The sequence below is a fragment of the Neovison vison genome, chromosome 10 (assembly GCF_020171115.1).
Source record: "Neovison vison isolate M4711 chromosome 10, ASM_NN_V1, whole genome shotgun sequence".
Lineage (NCBI taxonomy): Eukaryota > Metazoa > Chordata > Mammalia > Carnivora > Mustelidae > Neogale > Neogale vison.
Window position 1 is genome coordinate 15152466 of NC_058100.1, and position 23154 is coordinate 15175619.

Here is a 23154-nt window from a genome sequence, read left to right on the forward strand (position 1 = left end):
TCTAGTTTAACGATCCAAAAGACAGAAATACCATTGTGTATGATTGCAATACAATGTAATGAAATGGATTTTCATTCGTGTCTTCTAGATTCATTGATTGTTCTATGACTATCCTGGCTGCAACTTCGTGGAGTTGATTAGTAGCCCCTAAGATGTTATCAAAATGAAAGCAATTAAATCAATCAGTAATAAAGGTCCTCAACCCTGATATACATATTGTCTAATCTTATAATCTGAGCATCCAGGTACATATCAGGGGAATCCAGTTGTTTTGGAAGAAATACATAATTGAAAGTGACAAATGATCAACTAGAGATTGGGAAAACATTAAGTAGAAAACCATCTGGTTCAGAAACTGCATAAAATATGCACAAATATTCCTAAGCTTTAAATAAAACTTTAAAAGTCATTGATAGGAAAGATAGAAAAATATGGGGAGATTTCAAAAATTTACTCAAAATGCTCATAATTTACTCAAACATTACTCTACTATGTCATGGTTCTCTGGGTTATCTGGAAGGAATTGTGAAGAAATACAATTATGAAACCAAGAATTTAAGTTTCATGAAATTTCATAATCAAAGAATAGACTACACCATATTGCTTGTTTTTTATCTGTCTTTGTAAACCACATAAAATGATAGTAACACAGCATTTTTCCTTAAGATCAAAGGCCAGTGTGTCATTTAGTTCTGTATCTTTTTAATCAAATTTTACTACAGAAATTTCAACTGTCATCTCTCAAAATCCTTATTAATCATGTTGTTTGGAAACATTAAAACTGTAAAAAATTCATACTGTTTGCTGGTAATTCATAAACTCAGCCTACATTGTACTTGAAAAGATAATCATTTTCTCTGTAGTATCTTGCTGATCTGTGTATAATTTAAAACTGGAACATTTTAATTTTCTTAGCTTTCCTTTGTGAAGTGTTACATGCAAATTATGTATAATTTTCTTGTAACTATCCATGCAGTTGCATTTTATTTGCCCTCCATTTTTAATGCATTAGTAATAAATGCATTCTGTGGAAAAAATAAACTTATAAAAAGTAGAAGTCACCTATAACTTCACCACCCATAGATAACTTTGGCAAATGCTCTAAGTTTATATCCTTACAGATCTTTTATTCTTGTTATTATAAATCTGTATCATCTGTCTCTACCTTTTTAACGTTGTAGCTCTATACTCATATCCACAGATTAATCTACTTCTCTAGAAGGCAGAATTATACTTTACATGTTATCTTTAACTTGGTTTTTAAATTTAAACTGTATTTTGAGTACTTTTCTACATTTATATTTATAAATTTTTGTTTCAGATTTTTATTTATATTAAGTACTATATCATAGAAAACTCCAAGTATGTAGAAAATTTCCTATGTGGACCAAAAAAAATGAATAATAGACTTTTGCTTATATTTCATGCCAATTTGGACAAGGTGATGTGATGTCTTTACATTTAACACTATTTTCTCAAAATATTTTATGTTATCTGAAGACAAAAGCTCTAGAAAACCTAATATATCTTGAGGAGACCTCCAAAGGATATGTCTCTATATGTTACCTCCCTCTTGCTATGAATTTCCATGTCTTGTAAGTATCAATGTCAATTCAAAATTTAAAAGTGAAACAGAGTAAAATAATTACTCATTATATTTCTTTGAAGATACATGGCGTTTCAAACCATTGTCTTTGGGGCACTATATCTTTTTCTTCACAATTAAAAAAAAAGTCTTTCTCAAATAGCTTTAAAAATGTACTTCTCTGAATTCTCACTGGAATCGTTGGGTTGAATGGAGCATCCTGGAAGGAATAAATTACCAGGAATAAATTACCATCTTAGGACTTGGGTCTGCACTCGCTTTTTCTGTAAACTCTTGCCACCCTAGTATGATAATATATATATATAGTTTTTTTTTTTTTAAGATTTTATTTTATTTATTTGAGAGAGGGAGACAGTGAGAGAGAGCATGAGCGAAGAGAAGGTCAGAGGGAGAAGCAGACTTATATATATAGTTTTTAAAGTTCAATTTGAGAGCTGTAAATGATAGCCCAGCTGTTTTGTTTAAGGAGATAAAATGTTGTCAATATTTCTGCAAGTCTTTTATTGTCCACAGAAGGGAGGTGAGCCATTTTCAGTAACAGTGACTTATACTCAAGCCACTCCATTAGGTCAGTGGCAAATTCTTCTTTGATTTTAAATGTTAAAAAAGCCAGGACTATATCTATGAAGCATTGCTCTCGTAATTAGTGTGGTCTTATTTACAAGCCTTTTTGATAATCACTTTGAGGTTAACAGTAAAGACAAAATCTTAAATGAGATTTATTTTTTAGATCACAATAAGAAAAAACAGAAATATTGTCTTCATAAAAATATCAGAGGCACAGGCTTTTGTTGGATTTCCTCCATTAACTCATGTAGGCAACATCCCAAACTCAAATAGCCGGCAGTTGCTTTGTAAGACAAACTGCATCTATAGTCAGTAGGACAGAACCACAGATTCCATATCATCACTTCCGCCACCTTTTATTCAGGAAAGCATAACTTGAATAATAAAAGCACCACCATGGGGTAAGGAAAGTTGTCTGTCAGAAGACTCTCAAAGAAGTGGGGAAAAAATACACTCTGGCATTGTTTTGTAGCAAAATCTTGCATTTGGCCAAAGTTTTGCAAGGGGATAGAGTTTTAAAAAAAAATGGAAATGAGATTAATTGCATGGCTAATTGACTTGGGGAAGAGAACTTAATGAGCTCATTTCTCTCTTCCAAAGCCAGGAACTCAGAAAGTGAGTTTTCATCTATTCTTCCATTTATCCAGTTAGAACATATCTCCCCAACAGTTAAGTCTACTAGAAGAAGTGATGGCTGTATGTAATGATATCTGATGGCTGCTAGGAAATAAGTGTAGATAAGTCCTCCGTAATGTACGGGTGATAAAATTAACCAGAAATGAATTTTTGGTCATTAATTGCTCATTGTTCCTTTCTGTAGGCTACATCTTCTAAGTAGACCATGCACTAGAACATTTATGATCACAGAATCTCCTGTTAAAGGTTTTAGTTAATATATTGTGTAGGAACAGTCTTATATACTGCTGGTATCACTCCAACTTCAGATCAACACCAATGCTGGATTTTTAACCTTATCTTCCTCCTCTTACCTCCTCCTTCATCTTGTAACTTCCGGATTTTGAATATGTAATATGTGCCAGGCTTTGTGTTGAACATTATTTAAATATTACTACTTATCCTCAGATTATTTTGAGTCAAAAACAATTAAGATATTGAGTTGAGTTGTCTTCCTTCTAGAGATGAAGAAACAGATTCACAGAGGTGAGGTAGATTCAAGGGCTTCCTGTCCAATAATATTTTTCATGTTACTTTATCTCTTTAACCCCCAGTCGTTAATCTAATAAAGTAGTAGGCTCTGTTGACTGAAAGCTTACTATGTGACAGTCTGCTAAGCGCTTGGTCTTTACAACAACGCTATGAGGTATGTGTGATTACCTCCATGTTATAAATGAGAAAAATAAGCCTTGAAGAACAGACTTAATTATGTGAGAGCACAGGGTTAGTGAATCAACAAATGGAAATCAGATGTGAGATATTTGTATTATTCAAAATCTAAAGGCTTCAGTGAAATAACCCATGTTAAATGCTTCCTAGAGGACATAACACATAGGCACTCTGTATTTCATGTTACCTTTTACAGTTAGTGGCAGCACCAGTAATTGAATTAAAATGTCTGACTTCAAGCTTATACCTGATATCTAACATTGGATTCTATATAATTTGATTTGCAAATGGTTGTTGTTGGTGAAAGAAAACGTAAAGAGGTCAGTTCCTCCACCTTTAATTTTTTGGGAACAAAGAGCCATAATTGACAGTATTCTGTTTCTGACTGCTCTGTATCTTTCTTTTACAAAATGACTTTTATGTTTTTAAGTTGTTTATTGCAAATCATCTAATAAACACCAATCCTGAAGTCTTTACATAACCTTTCCCTATTTATTAATTGTTCCCTTTGTTCCCCTCTCTACATTACCTTAAGAATGACTACTTTGGATATTAATGTTATAGTCACATGTGAATTTTCAGTTAACAGCTTAGCAATTGTCTATTAAGCTTCTTCTGTGTAGATGACACAAGGAGTATAAAAGCCAATAGCTTTCAATTCCTGGACGGTACATGCTAGTAAACCAATAATTTTTGGTTCAGAACAATAGGAGCATGGTCAGGGTATTGAGTGCTGTAGAAGAAGAGAAAGGAAGAAGTTATCCCAGTCCAAAAGATGAGAAATGGTTTTACGGAGAGAGAATCTTCCTCACTTCAAAAAGAATATGATATTGATTTTTAAAAATTGACCAAAATGGAAGAGTGCAATCATCACCAATTATTGCAATGCAGCACTACATGATGGGAGAACCATTATGTTTCTGTTCTCATTTCCTCTCTGTCTTTTGTCTTCCTTTTCTTCAGTTAAGTAGAAAAACTATGTGCTTTCCTGCTAAAAATTTCAGAATACCATACAATAGTAACATATTGGATGATTAAATTATTACATTTTTTTTCTAAGTTTAAAAATATTAAGGGAAGAAATTGTTCAACTATGAATTAGTAGAGGGAGATAAAAACTGGCAAAAATGCTTTGACTACAGTTTGTCCCAATAATGATTATGGAATGTGTCAAAGTGTTCTGAAATATTAAACATTTATTGCAGAAAATAGTAAAAGGAAATAACCTTTTTTGTCAAAAATATAAAAATAGTTTTTAACAGTCTTAACAAATTGCAAAGGATCATTATTATGAATAGATAGGGAGACTTTTTGAGATGTTACATGGTTGGATTCTCCTAATTCATAATTTAAATTAACTCTGAGAAAAATTGGACACTTTGAGCATTCATTAAGTATCTTACCAAAAAAATCGAGGGGTGAGAAAAATAATTCATGAATTCTGTTATATATGTATATATTATTTTTAAAAGATTTTATTTATTTATTTTAGAGACAGTGAGTGTGAGTGTGGGGAGGGCAGAAGAAGCAGAGAATCTCAAGCAGACTACACTGAGCATGGAGCCCCAACACAGGGCTTGATCTCACGACCCTGAAATCATGACCTGAACCAATATCAAGTGGTGGATTTTTAACTGACTGATCTACCAGGTGCTCCTATTATTTTAAAATTTCTCTTGCATCAATCATATTTTATATATAATTTTATATATAATGTAACTTGACAATACTGTGGGTTTTAGAGTACAAAACAAGAATTCTTTTTCTGATCTTTCAGATATTAAAATTAACTTGATAAGTTGAAGTACAAACTGATTCCCCATTAAAATGTTAAGGTTTTATTTATTTTTAATGTCTTTATAAAAACACAGAATGGTCTAATTTATGAATAGAAATGTAAAAATCCTAAATAATTTTAACCATTACTTACCATAAATGACATTGAGTTTATTCTATGAATGCAAGAATAAATTCTAATTAACTAATAAACCTAATTAACAATTTATAAATGCAATAGTTCAAATATTTAAATCAGGACCTTTAATAAAATTGATAATATATTTATTATTTTTTATATAAAACCATCTTATTATTTTGGGATAGATAATTCTTCTTTTAAATGATAATTTACCTGAGATAGTCAACATCATTAGATAGGTTGTAACTTTAAAGATATATCCATTAAATTCAGAAATAATACAAAAAAGAAGTTTCCTCCAAAAAGATTATATTTGACCAAGAACAAGATGAAAAACACTATCTTTACTAGTAATGAAAAGCATACATACTAAAAGAGTGATCAATATTTTTCTTAAAATCATGAAGAGATAGTCACAGTTTTAAATTGAACAGAATATAAAATGGACATTCTTAGATGTTCCTGGTGGTGGGATTATGAATTTAGTTTTTCTAGAAGGAATTTGGCCATATTTAAGAAAATCTTTAAAAATATTTACTCTTTGTACAATTCTAATATACATGAATTTCAGTTACCATAGTTAGATAATACTCATCCTCCAACAACATGGTTCAAACATTAGTTATTATAATATATTAATGGTAAGTAATTGTATAAAGTACAGGTTTAACTGCTGGCCCTTCAGTCTACACATTACTGTGGAAACAATGCATATCATGACCAGTGACCATTCTTGACTTTTCTTTCAAAGTGTGTTAGTGATTGATTAGTGCAACATCCATTCAAAGAAGTTGGTAGTTGTGTTGCTTCCTAGTCTGTCAGCAATAAACCGATGTGACATTTCAGAAACACAAATTCAAAAAGTGGAATTGAATATTCCTTTCTTCACAGAAGAAATAGTTGGTCAGTGACACCATTTGAAAGACTTTATATACACAGCTAGAGCAACTCAGCAAAGGCTAACTTAAGAATGAAGACTGTGGGGGCACCTGGGTGGCTCAGTGGATTAAGCCACTGCCTTTGGCTCAGGTAATGATTGCAGGGTCCTGGGATCAAGCCCCGCATTGGGCTTTCTGCTCAGCAGGGAGCCTGCCTCCCACTCTCTCTCTCTGCCTGACTCTCTGCCTACTTATGATATATCTCTCTGTCAAATTAAATAAAATCTAAAAAAAAAAAAAAAGGAATGAGGACTCTGGTTATGAGGAATAGGTTGATGATAACAGAGCACAAAGATTGGAATGATGGGTGCCCATCCATATTTACAAAGCAATATGACCTATCACCAAGGTACAGACAGGCTGCTTTCTCAGAATAGAAAGTCATACACGATAAGAAAGCAAGCATGATTCAAGCAACTCAATTTTTTACAAAAAAAAACAAAACAATTTAATTCTCAAAGTTCCAAATATTAATTCACAGCCTACTAAATATTAGTCTATTATAATTTTTATTTCCTATGATATTTATAACTGACAGTAAGAACATTTTTTAAAGTTTTACCTTCACTTATTCCCTCTTTGATGCTCTTCCATTCTTAACATTGATCCAAGTTTCTGACCTATAATATTTTCCTTCTCTCTAAAGAACTTTTAACATTTCTTGAAAGACTGTTCTACTGACAACAAATTTCAAAAATTTTTTTTTAGAACATATTTAGTTCTCCTTCACTTTTGAAGGACAATTTTGGAGGGTACAGATTTCTAGATTGGTATTTTTTTCTCTCAACCCTTAAGTATTTCGTTCTGCTCTCCTCTTAATTGCATGTTTTCTGAGAAGTTAGATATAATTCCTACCATTGTTCTTTCCACAGGTTAGGTGTTTTTAAAACTCTTTACACATTTTTTCCTTTATCTTTGATTTTCTGTAGTTTGAAAATTATAGGCCTGGGTATAGATATTATTGTTTTTTTTTTTGTTTGTTTGTTTTTAGTATTTATCCTGTTTGGTGTTCTATAAGCTTCCTGGCTCTGAGGTTTGGTGTTTGACATTAAGTTGGAGAAATTCTCAGGGATTACTGTTTCAAATATTTATTCTGTTCCTCTCTTCTATTCCTGGTGTTTTCATTATTTGTATGTTATGAATTTTCTAGTTGTCTCACTGTCCTTGCATTGTCTGTTTTGTTTGTTCACTTTTTTTCTCTTTGCTTTTTAGTTTCTGAGGATTCTATTGTTGTATCATCTTCCTCAGAAATCCTTTCCTCAGCTGAGTCCAGTCTATTAATAGATTCATCAAAAGCATTCTTCATTTCTGTGTGATCTTTGTCTAGCGTTTCTTTTCTTTTCTTTTTCCTTACAATTTCCATCTCTCTGTTTACATTGCCCAAACACTGTTCTTCCATGCTGTCTACTTTATCCATTAGAACCTTGGCATTTTAATCACGGGTGTTTTAAGTTCCTGGTGTGATAATTCCAACATTCCTGACATTTCTAATTCTGATGCTTGCTCAGTCTTTCAGATTGTGCAGTATTTTTTTTTATTGTTGTTGTTTTTGTTTTGTTTTATTTTGCCTTTAGTATTTCTTGTGATTTTTTTTTCCTCATTGATAGATGGTGTGCCTGGTAAAAGGTACTTCTGTATACAAGCCTTTGGCGGTGTAATGAAGCATGGGGGAAGCACTCTATAGTCCTATGATTAGGTCTCAGCCTTTTAGTGAGCTTGTGCTTCTGGATTGTTTACAGTTGCTTCTCTGTCTCTTCCACCGAGAGGTGAAACAGGATGACTATAGTGGGCTGGATTTAGGTATTTCCCCTCCCTAAATCAGGCTCTGATAATACCCCAGCAGGTTAGGCTCTGTTTCACTAATTTCTCCTGAGGGCAGATATTGTTAAGAAGTACATTGAACCCTGATTTTTTTCAAAATGGCTCCCTTTTTCCTCTTTCTGCCAGAAGTATGAGGAAATGCTCCACTAAGATTTACTGTGAGAACCTGGTCAAACTCCCAGAAGTAAATCTCCAAAATATTTGGGATCCCCCATTTTAACCAGGTCCCCTTAGAGTCTTCAATTCTCAGTCTTGTTCCTACTAAACATCCAGCAATTTGTTAAGTACAAGAAAGTACACCCCCCCACCCCAACCTGGAATTGGTTCCCATGGAAGCTTCTGCTACTGAGTCTCTGCTTCTGTCACTGAGACTCCCTATTACCTGTCAGTCTTTCCTTAAAGTCCTGGGGACTCTTTGTCCTGTTTTTCCCCTTTAGAGATGCAAAAAGAGTTGTTGATTTTTCAGTCTCCTCAGCTTTTTCCTTGTTAGAATAAAGTGGTGACTCCAATCCTTACTTGTGGAATCTCAGACCGGAAACCAAGTTTTAATGTTTTGACAAATTAAAGATTATTGAACAATCATAACTTTCCTCATTAGTTATTAAGGTCATTTTGCATAGTTTCAGCTTGGATGGACGCTTACTATTTTGCACTACTATGCCTATAATATGCTAATTTCTGATTTATAAAACATTTTTTCAAAAACAATAATTGCTGGCTTTTAACTCTTTGATATTTGTTCTATAACAAAAATGTCTGTTACATAAAGAATCTTTGTATTTCTTTATTGTTCTGTTATTGTTTCAGTGCGATCACTGCTTGCCTCTTTATAATGATAAGCCTTTCCACCAAGGTGATCAAGTTCAAGCTTTCAATTGTAAACCTTGTCAATGCAACAACCATTCCAGAAGCTGCCACTACAATATCTCAGTGGACCCATTTCCATATGAGCACCACAGAGGAGGAGGAGGGGTCTGTGATGATTGTGAGCATAACACAACAGGTAACTAGCAAATCATAGATAACTAATAACAAAGTCTGATTTGACCTTTGAGGCCCATGTGTGTTATACAATGCATGTCATTTTAAATTATCTTATTGCTACCTTAAGAAAATGTTTCGAAACTGTACCATACGATTTCATTCATGTGGAATTTAAGAAACAAAACAAATGTGCAAAGGGAAAAAGAGAGAGAAACCAAGAAGCAGACTCTTTTTTTAAAACTTTTTAAAAAAATTTTTTATAAACATATAATGTGTTATTATCCCCAGGGATACAGGTCTGTGAATCGCCAGGTTTACACACTTCACAGTACTCACCATAGCACATACCCTCCCCAATGTCCATAACCCCACCACCCTCTCCCGGCCACCCTCCCTCCAGCTTGTTTGTTTTGTGAGATTAAGAGTCTCTTATGGTTTGTCTCCCTCCCGATCCCATCTTCTTTCATTTATTCTTTTCCTACCCCCCCAAAACCCCACGTTGCATCTCCACTTCCTCCTATCAGAGAGATCACATGATAGTTGTCCTTCTCTGATTGACTTATTTCAAAGAAGCAGACTCTTAACTACTAACAAACTGAGGAGAGGTTGGTGGGGGGATGAGCCAAATAGGTGATAGGGATTAGGAAGTGCACTTGGAACGAATACCCAGTGTTGTATGGAAGTGCTGAATCATTCTATTGTTCACTTGAAAAACTAATATTACACAGTGTGTTAACTAACAGGAATTTAAATAAAAACTTAAAAAATAATATTGTTAGGATAGTAAAGCTTGTTCATTCAGTCTTCATAAATCCAAATAATTTGGTAGTTTTCAGAAATGGCACTCTTACCTTCAACTACATCTTTTCAGGAATTTTTTTTTCTAAAGTACAGGCTATTTGATTAAATCATGAATATATTTTGGAAAATTCAGAGATTATTTGTTTGAGTATTCATGCCCTTAAGTTTCTTTGTGTGACCTTGATCTTCCATTATGTCTGGATTTTCATGTAGGGATGTTTGTGTTCATTCAGATTTGGCAAGAATCCTAGTAATCTGGGAACATTCTTTTTTAAAAAATGCTAATTAAATGCACAAGATGATTATCAAAGTCTTGTTCTAAAAGCATACAGCATTTTGACTCATCATTGAAAATTACTATTCTCTGAAGGGCTGGTGTATTAAAAGCAGAAATAGGCAGTATCTCAATTTGTAAAATATAATGGCCCAAGTCTGATGGATTTGAAAATGCATAACTCTGAAGCATGAATGGATTTATGAGATAATTATTGATGACCTAAAATGTCACCAGAACTTGGCTAGGTGCTGGGAATATAGAGACGAACAAGATAATGAATTTCCCTGTCTTTGTGTGGATTATTACATAGTAGGAAAGACACACTGTTAAAGGAACAGTTACAAAGTTGTCTGATGAGTGCTAAGATAGGACAAGTGCAGTAGATGTTAATCAGGTGGAATAGTGAGAAGGAGGGGAATTAGGGGCATGGTGACAAAAGGTCTCTAGTAAGAGAAACAGATGTGCAGTGGCGTAGAGGAGAAAAAAACATGGAACTCTGAAAGAACTGATGGAAAGACAAATGGAAGATTGTAAGACAAGTGCTAAAAAGGAAGGCAGGGGTCAGATCTAGAATGCTCTATGAACCATGATTAAGAGTTTGGCTTCCAATCTCAGGTTAATAGATGACACTTAAGGGTATTTTACAAGAAAGAGATATAACAAGTTTTATGTTTTTAAAAGACACATACGGTTATAAAGTGGAGAATGGATTGGAGAGGGCCAAAAGTGGTTTGAGGTACTGTTGTGGTCCAGGTAAGAAATAATGCTTGAGTACATTTAAGGTGGTATGGAAAGAAAGAAGTGGATCCAAGAGATATGTGGAATGGGAAGTACAAGCATTTTCTGAGCAAAATGTAGGGTGTAGGTAAGGGAAAGAAATAGTCAAGACTCAATGCTAACATTCTAGTTTGAGCAACAGGATCAATGTTGGTGCCAGCCATTGAGATAGGAAACACAAAAGGATCAAAGCTTAGGGAGAAAATGGCAAGTTTTGTTTTGGGAATGTTCACAGTGTTTCCAAAAGACATAGGAGAAAATCTTGTGGGCAGCTGGAAACAGTTCTGAAACTCCTCTCTTAAGAAAAACCTTATTGTGATGCCTCAGAATAAATCAGTATCATCTATATATTTTAGTGACATCTTATGCTTATCACAATTTGTAAGTGCATATTTAATCCTATAATTATATAATTAGAACTCATCTTACCCACTAGATTGTAAGAAAGCTCTGTGAAAGGGATACAATGTGCATTTTCTTGCTATTGTATTTCTCTGCACTTAGTACAGTGTTTGTAACATGGTAATCACACAATAAATATTCATTGAATGATGAAGAAATTTCTAGATTAGAGATAGAAATTCAGGAATCATCCGTATATGCAAATAGAAATATTCTAGAAATTTTATAAATTCATTTAATTTTTAATTAGTCCATGGCCAATATCCATCAGAATGTTTTTCACTTGATTATTTCTGTAGTCTTCTGCTATTGAGCCAATTTTAGTAATATTTGAACAGAGTAGAGTACATAGTGTTTAAAGTGGAATTGGTAGTCTTGAGTTTTATTTTAGCTTCTTTCAGTTTTTTTTTTTTAAGATTTTATTTATTTGACAGACAGAGATCACAAGTAGGCAGGCAGAGAGAGAGGGAGGGGGAAGCAGGCTCCCTGCTGAGCAGAGAGCCCCACTCGGGGCTCAATCCCATGACCCTGGGATCATGACCTGAGCCGAAGGCAGAGGCTTTAACCCACTGAGCCACCCAGGCGCCCCTTTAAGTGGTCTTATATGCTACTCATATTTACTTTAGAACCCCCTTCTAATTCAGATTTTTTTCTTATATAAAATGGCAAGAAAAAATTTCTAAATAAAAAATCATAAACTATGGAAATTATCTCATATTGCTAATATAGCTAAACATGGAATTTCTATTTTGCTATTTGAAATAAAAAATAATGGCTGTAAGCAGAGAAACATTTGCTTTTAATAATGTTAACTATAGAAAAATAAATTATATTTAGAACAGTATCCTTTTTTTAAAGAAGATTTAGCTCTTGAAAAGTATTTCTGATTCTACATGCCTACTTATTTCCAATGTATAACTATCATCTACCTCACACACAAACATTTCTCATATTTGATTTAGATTAAGTGCCTAGTCCTAGAAATTAAAAAAAAAAAGTTTTAAGTTTAAAAACAAACTCTTCCAAAATGTGTGGACCCCAACAAAGAAGAGCTTTTTGGAAGTGTGGTATTATATAACAGATGGGAGTTTAATGAAGTAAAGCACAGTTTGTAACAGGTTCATTGTTTCATATGCTCTGGATCACTAAATTGGCAGGTAGAGATGAAAGGTGCATTAAAATGGACGTCCCGAAAATTATAGAATTCCCTCATAGGAATACAGTCTTTAATTTTGAATTATGTGGCTGATTTTAATGAATTGGAAGTCATAATGCATAACCTTTCTCTGATGCAGGAAGGAACTGTGAGTTATGTAAGGATTACTTTTTCCGACAAGTTGGAGCAGATCCTTCTGCCATGGATGTTTGCAAACCCTGTGATTGTGATAAAGTGGGCACTAGGAACAGTGGTTTCCTTTGTGATAAGGTGAGTTTTCAGTATTGAAGGTAAAGAATTGCTTGCTTTCAGAAACTAATTTGGGAGATGTTCTACCAGTGAAATTGAGGTCTGTATTTGTCAAGAAGTCTTAAGTTTGTGTGTTTGCTTTTCTAAGAGACAGCTGCTTTAGAAATGATCCTGTGCAACTTTGAATATGGAATATAAGGCTATTGGGCACCTGGTGGCTCAGTGGGTTAAGTCTCTGCCTTCAGTTAAGGTTAAGATCTCAGGGTCCTGGAATGGAGCCCCATACTGGGCTCTCTGCTCAACGGGGAGCCTGCTTCCTCCCACCACCTCCGCCTGCCTCTCTGCCTACTTGCGCTCTCTCTCTCTGTCAAATAAATAAATAAAATCTTAAAAAAAAAAAGAAATATAAGGCTATGAATGTAGGTAGTCCTTTGCATATAAGAAAGGCTCATTTTATTTTTAATTTTAAAGTTGTGAAAAATATTGAGAGGGAGGTGATTCCAAGTAAACTAGGAAGTGAACTGAGCATGTGTTTTGGTATTATTGGTGAATTAATATTAATAAAATTTATTAAATAAGAATGGTTTCCCTCCTAAGTTCCATAGAGGATAGGATAACAAAGGTTACTTACACATAGATCCAAATGGAAATTGTGATAGCCCCACTTTTAAATTTCTTATTCCAAACTTCTTTCTTAACAATACAATGGGTTTTTATAATTTTATTCTTTTTAAAACATTATTACAAATATTGAAGTTTGACCTACATGAACACAGATTCTAACTGACCTGGGGCTGTATAGCATAGCCTACCTCAAGCCAGAAAAAGCAGCTTTGTATTTAAATGTGGTATCAGCTGGAGCTTTTTACTTGTTCTGATAATACTAACATATAACAATATATAAAGGACAAATTTACTTTAAAGAATCAATTCAATGATTGTATTAATTTTTAATAATTACATATTCCCTTGTAAATAATTGAAAATGTACTGGCTAGGAATGTACTGGCTCACAGTCTAGTTAAAGAAAAATAAATTAAGTTAAAGAATGAAGATACTAAGTTCAAGGCAAAATATATTGGTTTTATAACTTTCAGCATACATTAAAAACTGCTCTAACATTAAATAAAAGCCAAATATAAAGTAGGCCAAAATAAAGATTTGAAAAACTTCGGAGGGCCTATAGTGTGTTAGTAAAAGAACGGTATGTCTTATTAGAAAGCTGGGTAGTAGAAAAATTATTAACAAAGATGATTTCTTAAAAAGAAATTTAAAAAACAAAGACAATTTCTACAGTGATACAAGGGAATTTTATACCATTTGGTACTAGCTTAAGAAAAATTAAAGTCTCAAATCAATAATCTGAATTTCCACTTCAGGAAATAAGAAAAGAAAATGAAATAATCTCTAAGCAAACAGAATAAATGATATCATAAAACTAATCAAAACAATGAATTTTGGAACACTGAAAAAATAAAATTAAGTTAAAAATAAAATAAAATTTAAATAGAAAATAAAGAAAATCAATGAAAAGAATGGAACTTTGGAAAGATAAATAAATTATAAGCCTCTTCCAAGACTGACAAAGAAGAGAAAACACAGATTACTAGTAACAGAAATGAAATAAGAAGTATCACTACACAGCTTGCATACATTACAGTATAATAAGGAAATAACTACCAACAATTCTACACTCATACATTTTACTACTTTGGTGAAATGGAACACTTTTTCAAAAAGTATAAATTGCCTCCTCACCCATTATGAGATCAATCATTTGAATAACCCTACAACTATTAAGAAATTTAATTCATAATTTAAAATTTACAAAAAAGAAATGATATCACTATAAAATTCTACCAAAAATTTAGAGTAATTAACATGAGGTCTGTATCTATTAGAGCAAAATCAAAGAGGGGGAATGACTTCTTAACTCATTTCATGAAAGTATGTATTATCCTGATATCAAAACCAGACAAAGTAACATACAAGTTATACTTTGCAAATTAATATACAAGTTATTATAGAAAATGCCTATCATAATCCCCAAAAGATCTTTCTGTAGATAATAGATAATAGGACATTAAAATTTATACGGAAATATTATAAGATACTATATTTTAGAAATAGTGTTTCATAAATATTATACAGTATTTTAAATATTTTATTGTATTTGTGTATTAAAGATAAAATATAACATTTGCATATAAGTTTCAGTGTAACTAAAATAACTTTAAACAGGAGAATAAAATGGGAGGAATCATTCTACCCAATTGCAAGGCTTATTATATAGTTAGGTTAATCAAGATTGTGTGGTGTTGGGGAAGGATAGACAAATAAATCAATGTAATAGAATAGAGGAATCAGATAAAATCCCACATAAATATGATCAGCCAATTTTTGATGAAGGTACGAAAGTAATTCAGTGGAGGAAAGAGAGTCTTTCAACAAATGAACCTCTAACACTGCATATTCACAGAAATTAACACAAAATGAATTAAAGATTAAAAAGTAAAATGTAAACAAATACAACTTTTAAGGCATAACAAAAGAGAAAATTGGGGGGACATTAGGACTTTTTAGAGTCCTTAGACATGACACTAAATATATAATCCATAAAAGAAAAATACTGATATGCTAGACCTCACCAACATTAAGATTTTTGCTCTCAAAAGAATCTCTTAAGAAAATGAAAAGGCAATAAAGAGGGGGCAGCATTAGATACAAGAAATGACAGTTATGATACAAAGAAGTAAGTATAAGTCAAAATATATTTAAAAGAATCTGTGATCTTTACAGTCTTGAAGCATGTTTTCTTTAATTAAATACTTGCTGAATTTTTATGTTTTAAATCAATTTTTTTGTTTTGTGATAATATTTATATGCCAAAATGGCAGTCAATTTTGTTTATATTGGATATAAATCTCAACCAATAGGCAAAGAATAGAAGACAGAATGGCTATAAAATGAAACAAAAATAATAAAAAGTTGAATTTCTGTACATGGATGATAGATATAAATTTGAAGATGATGAATTAAAAAGGAGAAATAGAAGAGACTTAACATGCATTATTGTCTCTATCTTTAAAGTAGAAAGTCAGTAGGTGTATTAAGTATGTTATTTAGTTTTCCAAAAAATAACCAGTGGAGAGCTAAAAATAATACATCCATACTTCAGTGAAAAACTGGGTACTTTCTCCCTAAGATCAGGAAAAAGAAAACAGTGTCCCCTATTATCACTTCTATTCAACATTGTACTGTCAGTTCTAACCAGGAAAATTAAGCAAGAAAATGAAATATAAGTCATCCACATTGAAAAGGAAGAAATGAAACTACCTCTGTTTGTATATAACATAATCTTGTAGGCAAAAAAATTCCAAGGAATTAATTAAAAAGCTATCAGGACCAATAAACAACAAGGTTCTGCAAGGTTGCAGAATATAAGATCAATATACAAAAATCAGTGGTATTATCAGTGCATTTGCAATGAACAATCTTGGAATTAAGAACACAACTTTATTTAAATAGCATCAAAAGAATGAAATACTTAGGAATATATTTAATAAAAGAAGTCTAAAACATATTCTGAAGAATACAAAATATTGTTGAAAGAAATTAAAGACATAAGTAAATGGAAAGACATACATGTTCATATGTTGGAAACTTAGTATTTTAATGCTCTACAAAATGATCTACAGATTCAACACAACCCTGTTAAAGCTTACCTGGCTTCTTTGCCAACATTTATAAGGGCATTCAAGGCACTTAAAAATGGACAAAACAATCTCAAAAAAGAAAAGTGTTGGAAGACTCACACTTTCCAATTTCAAAATTTACTATAATGTTGCAGTGATCGAGACAATGTAATGTGGTTTAAGGAGGTAGATGGATGGATAGATGATAGAAAGCGATCAATCACTAGAATAGTATTGAGAGTCTAGAAATAAATCCTCGCTTTTACATTCAGCTGACTTTTGACAAGGGTGTCAATGAAGAAAGAAAAATCTTTTCAACATAGGATGTTGGGAAAATTTCATATCCATATGCAAAAGATGAAGTTAGATTACGATTTCACACCATCACAACACAGTCTTGTGTTTTTCAAAATATTAAATGTACAGTTACCATATGACCCAGTACTTTGTCCCCTAGGTATATACCCAAACAAAATGAAAGTATATATCCTTACATAATCTTGTTTATAACATTCATTGCTACATTATTCATAATCAAATGTAGAAATAATCCAAATGTCCATTAGCTGATAAATGGATAAATGTGGTATACGCACTCAATGAGATATATTCCATGCTAAGAAGAAAAACAACACTGACATTTATTACAACATGTACTTTGATCTCAGGAGTGGGATTAAGGACAGGAGGGAAAAAAGCTCTATCAGAGATACTTCCATATAGTATTTTCCATGTACAAAAAAATCTAGTTTAAAAATGAATAAAAGGAAAAACATACCTTAAAATGTTAACAAATTTTCTTTGTTTTGAAAACATTTTTCCTTTTTACTTTGTTCTCTCCCTAATTTGCTTTGTTGGTAATTTTTATAGTCAGACAGAAATAAAGAGAATTTTTATTGAGTATGCTATGTAGACAGAGAGGAATATTTAAGAATCTGGGAGAAGACACATTGATAGAATGGTTTTGTGAATTTAAAACCACCACACTATCTCTAAACCACATTTATATTTACCTTGATTTTATTATTTTCTTATGTTCTAAGTACAGACACAAAGAATATGGATTATTACTAGGTATGGAAATATAGTGTCAAATACATCTTGGCTAAATAATCTAATAAAAGATTTCTTAAAAATGTGAGTTTTTGTCATTTTCAGTGGGATAGCAGAACACACACTAAAAAAGTTGTCAACAATGTCAGAATTATAAACTGAAAAATTGAATTCAAGGACATTTTAAAAATTCATGCGATTGCAATCCTTAATAATATTAGGGAGCATATAAGGAAATTAGGCAGTAGTTCAAGTCTCATTTTGTTATAATAACTTAGGAATCAAGCCAGCCCCAAATGGCCTGAGTGACGGTGTCGTGCGCTCTGTGTTCTGGAAGGGAACTTTCCCTTTGGCAGTTGTCATTTGAAACTCAATCCAATCTCATAAGATATGGCATGTTTGCCTTATTCTTCCATAAGAAATGTTATAATTCTTCCTCATGTGAGTGCCAAGATCTTGAGAATGGCATGAAGTAATGCTCTGAGTCACTAAATCCTAAAAATACAGATGCCAAAGTCAAGACACATAGAACATTTAAAGCATAACAATAGTATTAATATTAATAGGAGAGGGGAAAATGGAAAAGAGTCATTGCTATTATTGTGGAGTCCTTAATATAGAGTCCTTGGATCCCTGCGCTACCATGGATAAGTTTTAGGCCATCCATATATAACTTTAAATTTATGTAGTAATGTGTCTGTGTATTTGTTTGTTGAGGGAAAAACTCGTGAGGGAAGAGTTTTCAGTACCTTCATCAGACCTAAAAGCTGTATGTGAGCTAAAAAAAAGATGAAAATTCACTATGCTGGGGAAAAGTAGGTGCATTTATCTTAAAACCAGCCTTGGTTATTAGCACAGATACTTATAATGCAAGTTTTCCAGGATGTAACTGAATTTCCTTCTTGTTTCTTTTGAAGTCAGTGCATGAGTTACTTGACATCTTTTCTGAGTTAGAAATTGGCTGTTCTTTCTTTTTTTTCTCATGTACTATGACTTAAGTTTATAAGAACTAGATAGAGCCTCATACCCAGATGATGCTTAAAGAAATAGAATAAAATAAAAATAATTTTTAAAAAAGCATTCTGAGGTATTGGAAAAGAGTCTATGAACTCATTCTTAATGTACATCTATAGAGAGAGAGCCCAGTCTGCTCCTTATCCTAGGTGGGAGCAAATTGGCTCCAATCCACCCTTTCTCTGCCCCTGCCCTTTATGTGTTCTTGGATCTGAGAAACCATGAGTTAAACTGTAACAGTTGAGACGGGGGAGATCACCCAGAGCGGTGCTTCTCAAACTTCTCATGTGCCTGTCAATATCTCAGATGTCTTTTAAGAAGGCAGATTCTAATTCAGGAAGTCTGGATTGAGGACCAAGAATATGCATTTGTAGAAGTCCCCCTGTGTTGCCATTGTGGCTGATCTATGGACCATTCTTTAATAACCAAGTTGCTAAAACACTTTCAAAGATGTATACGCAAAAGAAGCGGGATGTAGGTGTGTAAGAGAGAAAGGGGGTAAACATGAATGCGTCCTTATGCATAAGTGTATACAGTTGGACAGGAATGGGTTTCTGTTCTGTCTTCTGATTCCTATCTTAAAAGCAAATGGTTTTCTAGGTTTTCCATACAACCAAGCTTCTGTTAAATTATAGTCGAATTGTACTCTAAGCTGTGTCTTCAGAATTAGAATCTAAACTAAGTGATTAAAAAAATGGGGGGGGGGAAACAACCAGTAAGGGAATCTAAAAGTTGGTTGAAAACTGCAAATATAGTTGTAATTATATAAAAAGAAAGAAGAATGGTTGATTGTAATGCTCAATAAGGCATCGGTAGACTGCTGCAATAGAGCCAGAACAGAGAAAGATGATTAAGAGACATTAAAAAATAGATTAATAAGGCAGGAGACTAGGGGTTGGAATGAATTAAAAGAAATGGAAAGGCATCAATGAAGGAAGTATTTCCAGGTCCGACCCAAAGAAGATGGAGTCATGAGGAATAAGGACCCTACTCACGAAAATTGATTGTTCTGCCAAAGGGATAATTCTCAAGGAAATACATTTTAAAAATGGAGCAGAATACACTTTCTCTACATAATGTACCATTTCTTGCAGTTCATCAGTGCTTTCTTATCTGCTCAGAACTACGTATTTGTCATCAATTACCACAACATGTCCAAAAGTCACTGTGTGAATTTTCCAGAAATATATTACCTTATATTTTGTGTTACCCACATATTAAGGTATAAAAATAGAAATAATGTACACATTTCTTCAGTCTGTGAAAAGTGTGACCCTGAATAGTGTGATGTATGGATATTGGCTATAAACATTAAGATAGTAAAGGATATGAAAGATGGGAAGTTTATCTAGAACTTAAAGAAAGACTTGAAAACTTGGACAAATTTGTGGTCTCTCATTGAGAGACTTAAGGAGAGATGAGTAATAATATTTCTCTTGCTACTGGAAAGCTGAGTATTAACTGAATAATCTGAGAATGTAGAGGTCTAGATGCCAAGGATAAGAACAAAAGTGGTAGGGTATAAATGGAAAAACAGGGGAAACATGGATCTGATCTATCAATAAATGCTCGTACAAACTTGCTGGAGGTAAAATGGATGGAGCTATAAGTGAGCCGAGGTTCCCACCCTCAGGCTACTTTGAGTTACATAGGTTTGAACACACCTGGCATCTCCTTGGGAATTCCCTTCTCCCAAGGGTTACAGTATAAAACGTGACCAAATAATAATACCCCAGGGCTAGATTCAACAGTGAAAACAGAATTGGCAGGGATGCTGAATATTGATTTAATTAACGAGTGTAGGATAATAGGATACAAGGTCCATTGCTTTACTACTTGATAGTAGTTAGGATAAACTAACAGATATGACAAATTGCTAGTGGTCCAGCCAATCTAGGAGTTTATTTCCTGTTCACAGAACTTATCCAAGTTTCCAGCTGGTTGGTGGCTCTCCTCCAGAAGATGGTTCAGGGACATAGCCTACTTCCATTGTCTGGCTCTGCCTTCCTTTAGAAAAGGAAAAGGCAATGTGGAGAAATAAGTTTCACCTCCTGAAGGTCTTTGTCCAAAAAAGGCATACATCACTTCCGTTATCATTCTGTTGAGGAGAGCTAATTACATGCCTACAATAGTTATGTGGAAGGGTAGAAAAATATTGCCCCCAGCTAGGGAGCCACTTCCTAAATACAACTGCGTACTCTGAAAGAGGAAAAAGGGTCTTGATGAAGAGCCAGCCATCTCTGCTCAGTGTCCACATGACAGAAGGTAGCCCAAGAATTAGAAGGATGTTCTCTTCTACATATAGGACATAGTAGCTTCTGTTTAATAGAAACCCCGAGAATCTAGGACCTCATCAGAACCTTGGGGTTATCAGACCATTAATATTGGAGGCAGTGCCTGCCTGGGGGTAAACCCTGTTTAGTGGCAGAGATCCCAGTGGAAGCTGGTCTGCTAAAACTGTGTTGGCACATGTCAGCAAAAGGGGACTAAATATGGGTGGGAGGAGAACAGCTTGCATGCAAGGTGAAAGTGCTTGTTTTTGAGCATGTAAGAAAGAAGGCCCAGGGACAGGTGAATGAAAAGATAATCATGGCCTCTCTAGGTGCTCCCAGACGAAGAGAAAAGCATAAAGAACAATAGTGCATAGGCACCATAGATTTTAAAGAAGTTTCAAAATATGAGTATTTTAAGACTTTTAGCAATGGTAACCACCATAGGATGGATGTGTGTGTGTGTGTGTGTGTGTATTTCTACAGATGTGTCTATCTTCTTTTTGGGGTTATGATTAAGAAGTGAAAACATTTATTTATTTAGATATGAATATAGATAAAGGTATGGTAAGTTTGTTTTAAAAAGACAGTTACTACATCACTGATGTTGTGTGTGTGTGTGTTTATGACACTGATTCATTCAGGGCAGATTATAGGCAGCCTCCCTTCTCCTGCCAGACTAATGTGCTAATCATTTCCAGAGTCAGATGCACTCCCAGCATCAAAGGTGAACCAGTGGCAAGGACCCTAGGTTCCTCAGCGTCATGCAGGACTGGGGAATATTTAAGCTCCTGGAGAGCTGAAGGACTGGTCTCCACCTTGATCTCCCTGCATGAAGTTTTTGTGCTATGTAGGAGAGGGCCACACTTTGAAATGTGTAAAACAGATTGTCAGGTAGTTGACATATTGCTTAAAATGCATGAGGACAAAACTAGTCTGTAAAATCTCATAGGTTCCTCTTGTTATACATTTGGCATGTGTGAAGGATTATGTGAAGCACTTTTAGTCAATTTATTCAGTCCTTACCAAAGTTAGTGAAGGAGTTATTAATTTATCCCTTGTGGAGTTACAGATACAGAGGCTCAGAGAGATTAGGTAACTCCTTCAAGATCACGCAAGTAATAATGGGGTAGAATAGAAATTCAAAACTCATGTTATTTGAGGTTAGAGATGCTGGGTCTTACTAAAACACCTGCTCCCAGCACTGGCCCAGAAGAGGAACATACAGCTGATTGCTCCTCTGGGTATTTACAAACGTTATCTAGAAGTACGACGGAAACACATCCATTTGTTTCAGGATCATTATTCCAAATCCTACCAATTTAATACTAACTATTAAAAAATTCCAAATATTCAGGAAATAAAAATGTGTACATAATTGGCAAATTAATTTCTTGGAACCAATGTAATTCTCAAATGGAGATTTTGGTGATACTGAGGAGGTAATATAGTTCCCTAGTGTTTGGTTTATACCAAAGATTCAGCTTATTATCTTACACATAAACTACTTTGAATATTGTGTAGAGGTATTTCCTTTTAGGCCCGATTTATTTAGTTTCTTTATCATCTAACATAGACATCTTCTTCTCAGTGTATTTGAGATTTACTTTTTCACCGGTTCAACAAACTAACATAATAGTAAGCAGCCATTCTACTGTGTAAATTCACAGCAACTTTGATCACTTTTACCAAAATAAAAACGCAAATGATCATTAAACTAAAGAAGTTAACTTTCCTAACAGCATATTTCTATACACCATTAACTAGAGATATAGAAAATTTATTTACTCATGTTGTAAATACTTTTTAAATGCTGAGATATTTCACTTTGATAAAGTCAAAATACCATCTTGTTAATAACAACTATATTAATTTTATAGCAGAATACAATAAGACTATACTGTATGGTTGTGCCATTCAGATGACATTTACGAAATGTTCTAATTTAACATGGTGGCATATACTGAGTGCATCTTTCACAAGTTATAGCTTCTAATCTCTGAGTGAAAGAGACCTAAAACCAAAAAAGAAAAAAGAAAAAAAAGAATGATGCAATATGAAATTATACCCCTTTGAGAACTAGAAGGACTATAATTATAGTATTTCCTCTTAAAATCATTCAAGTATGTAACATTGCTGGGAGCAACAGTGTGTGGGGAGCCTCTGTCCACTCTCCATCTTGAACACTCAAATGTATTCCATGCCTACTGTGACTTTGACCGTGCTTCAATATTTTACCTTTTTGCACTACTCCTTAGAGATCATGGTGCGTAAGTTTGGAA

The 23154-nt window shown here is 33.6% G+C and overlaps 1 protein-coding gene across 1 annotated transcript in view; it reads left to right on the forward strand.

Moving 5' to 3' along the window:
• Positions 1-23154, forward strand: part of USH2A (usherin) — a 689941-nt gene that overhangs the window by 95492 nt on the left and 571295 nt on the right. The window contains exons 9-10 of the mRNA XM_044266844.1: positions 9002-9197; positions 12731-12861. Of these exons, the coding sequence (XP_044122779.1) occupies positions 9002-9197; positions 12731-12861 (327 nt within the window). The remainder of the gene's footprint in view (positions 1-9001; positions 9198-12730; positions 12862-23154) is intronic.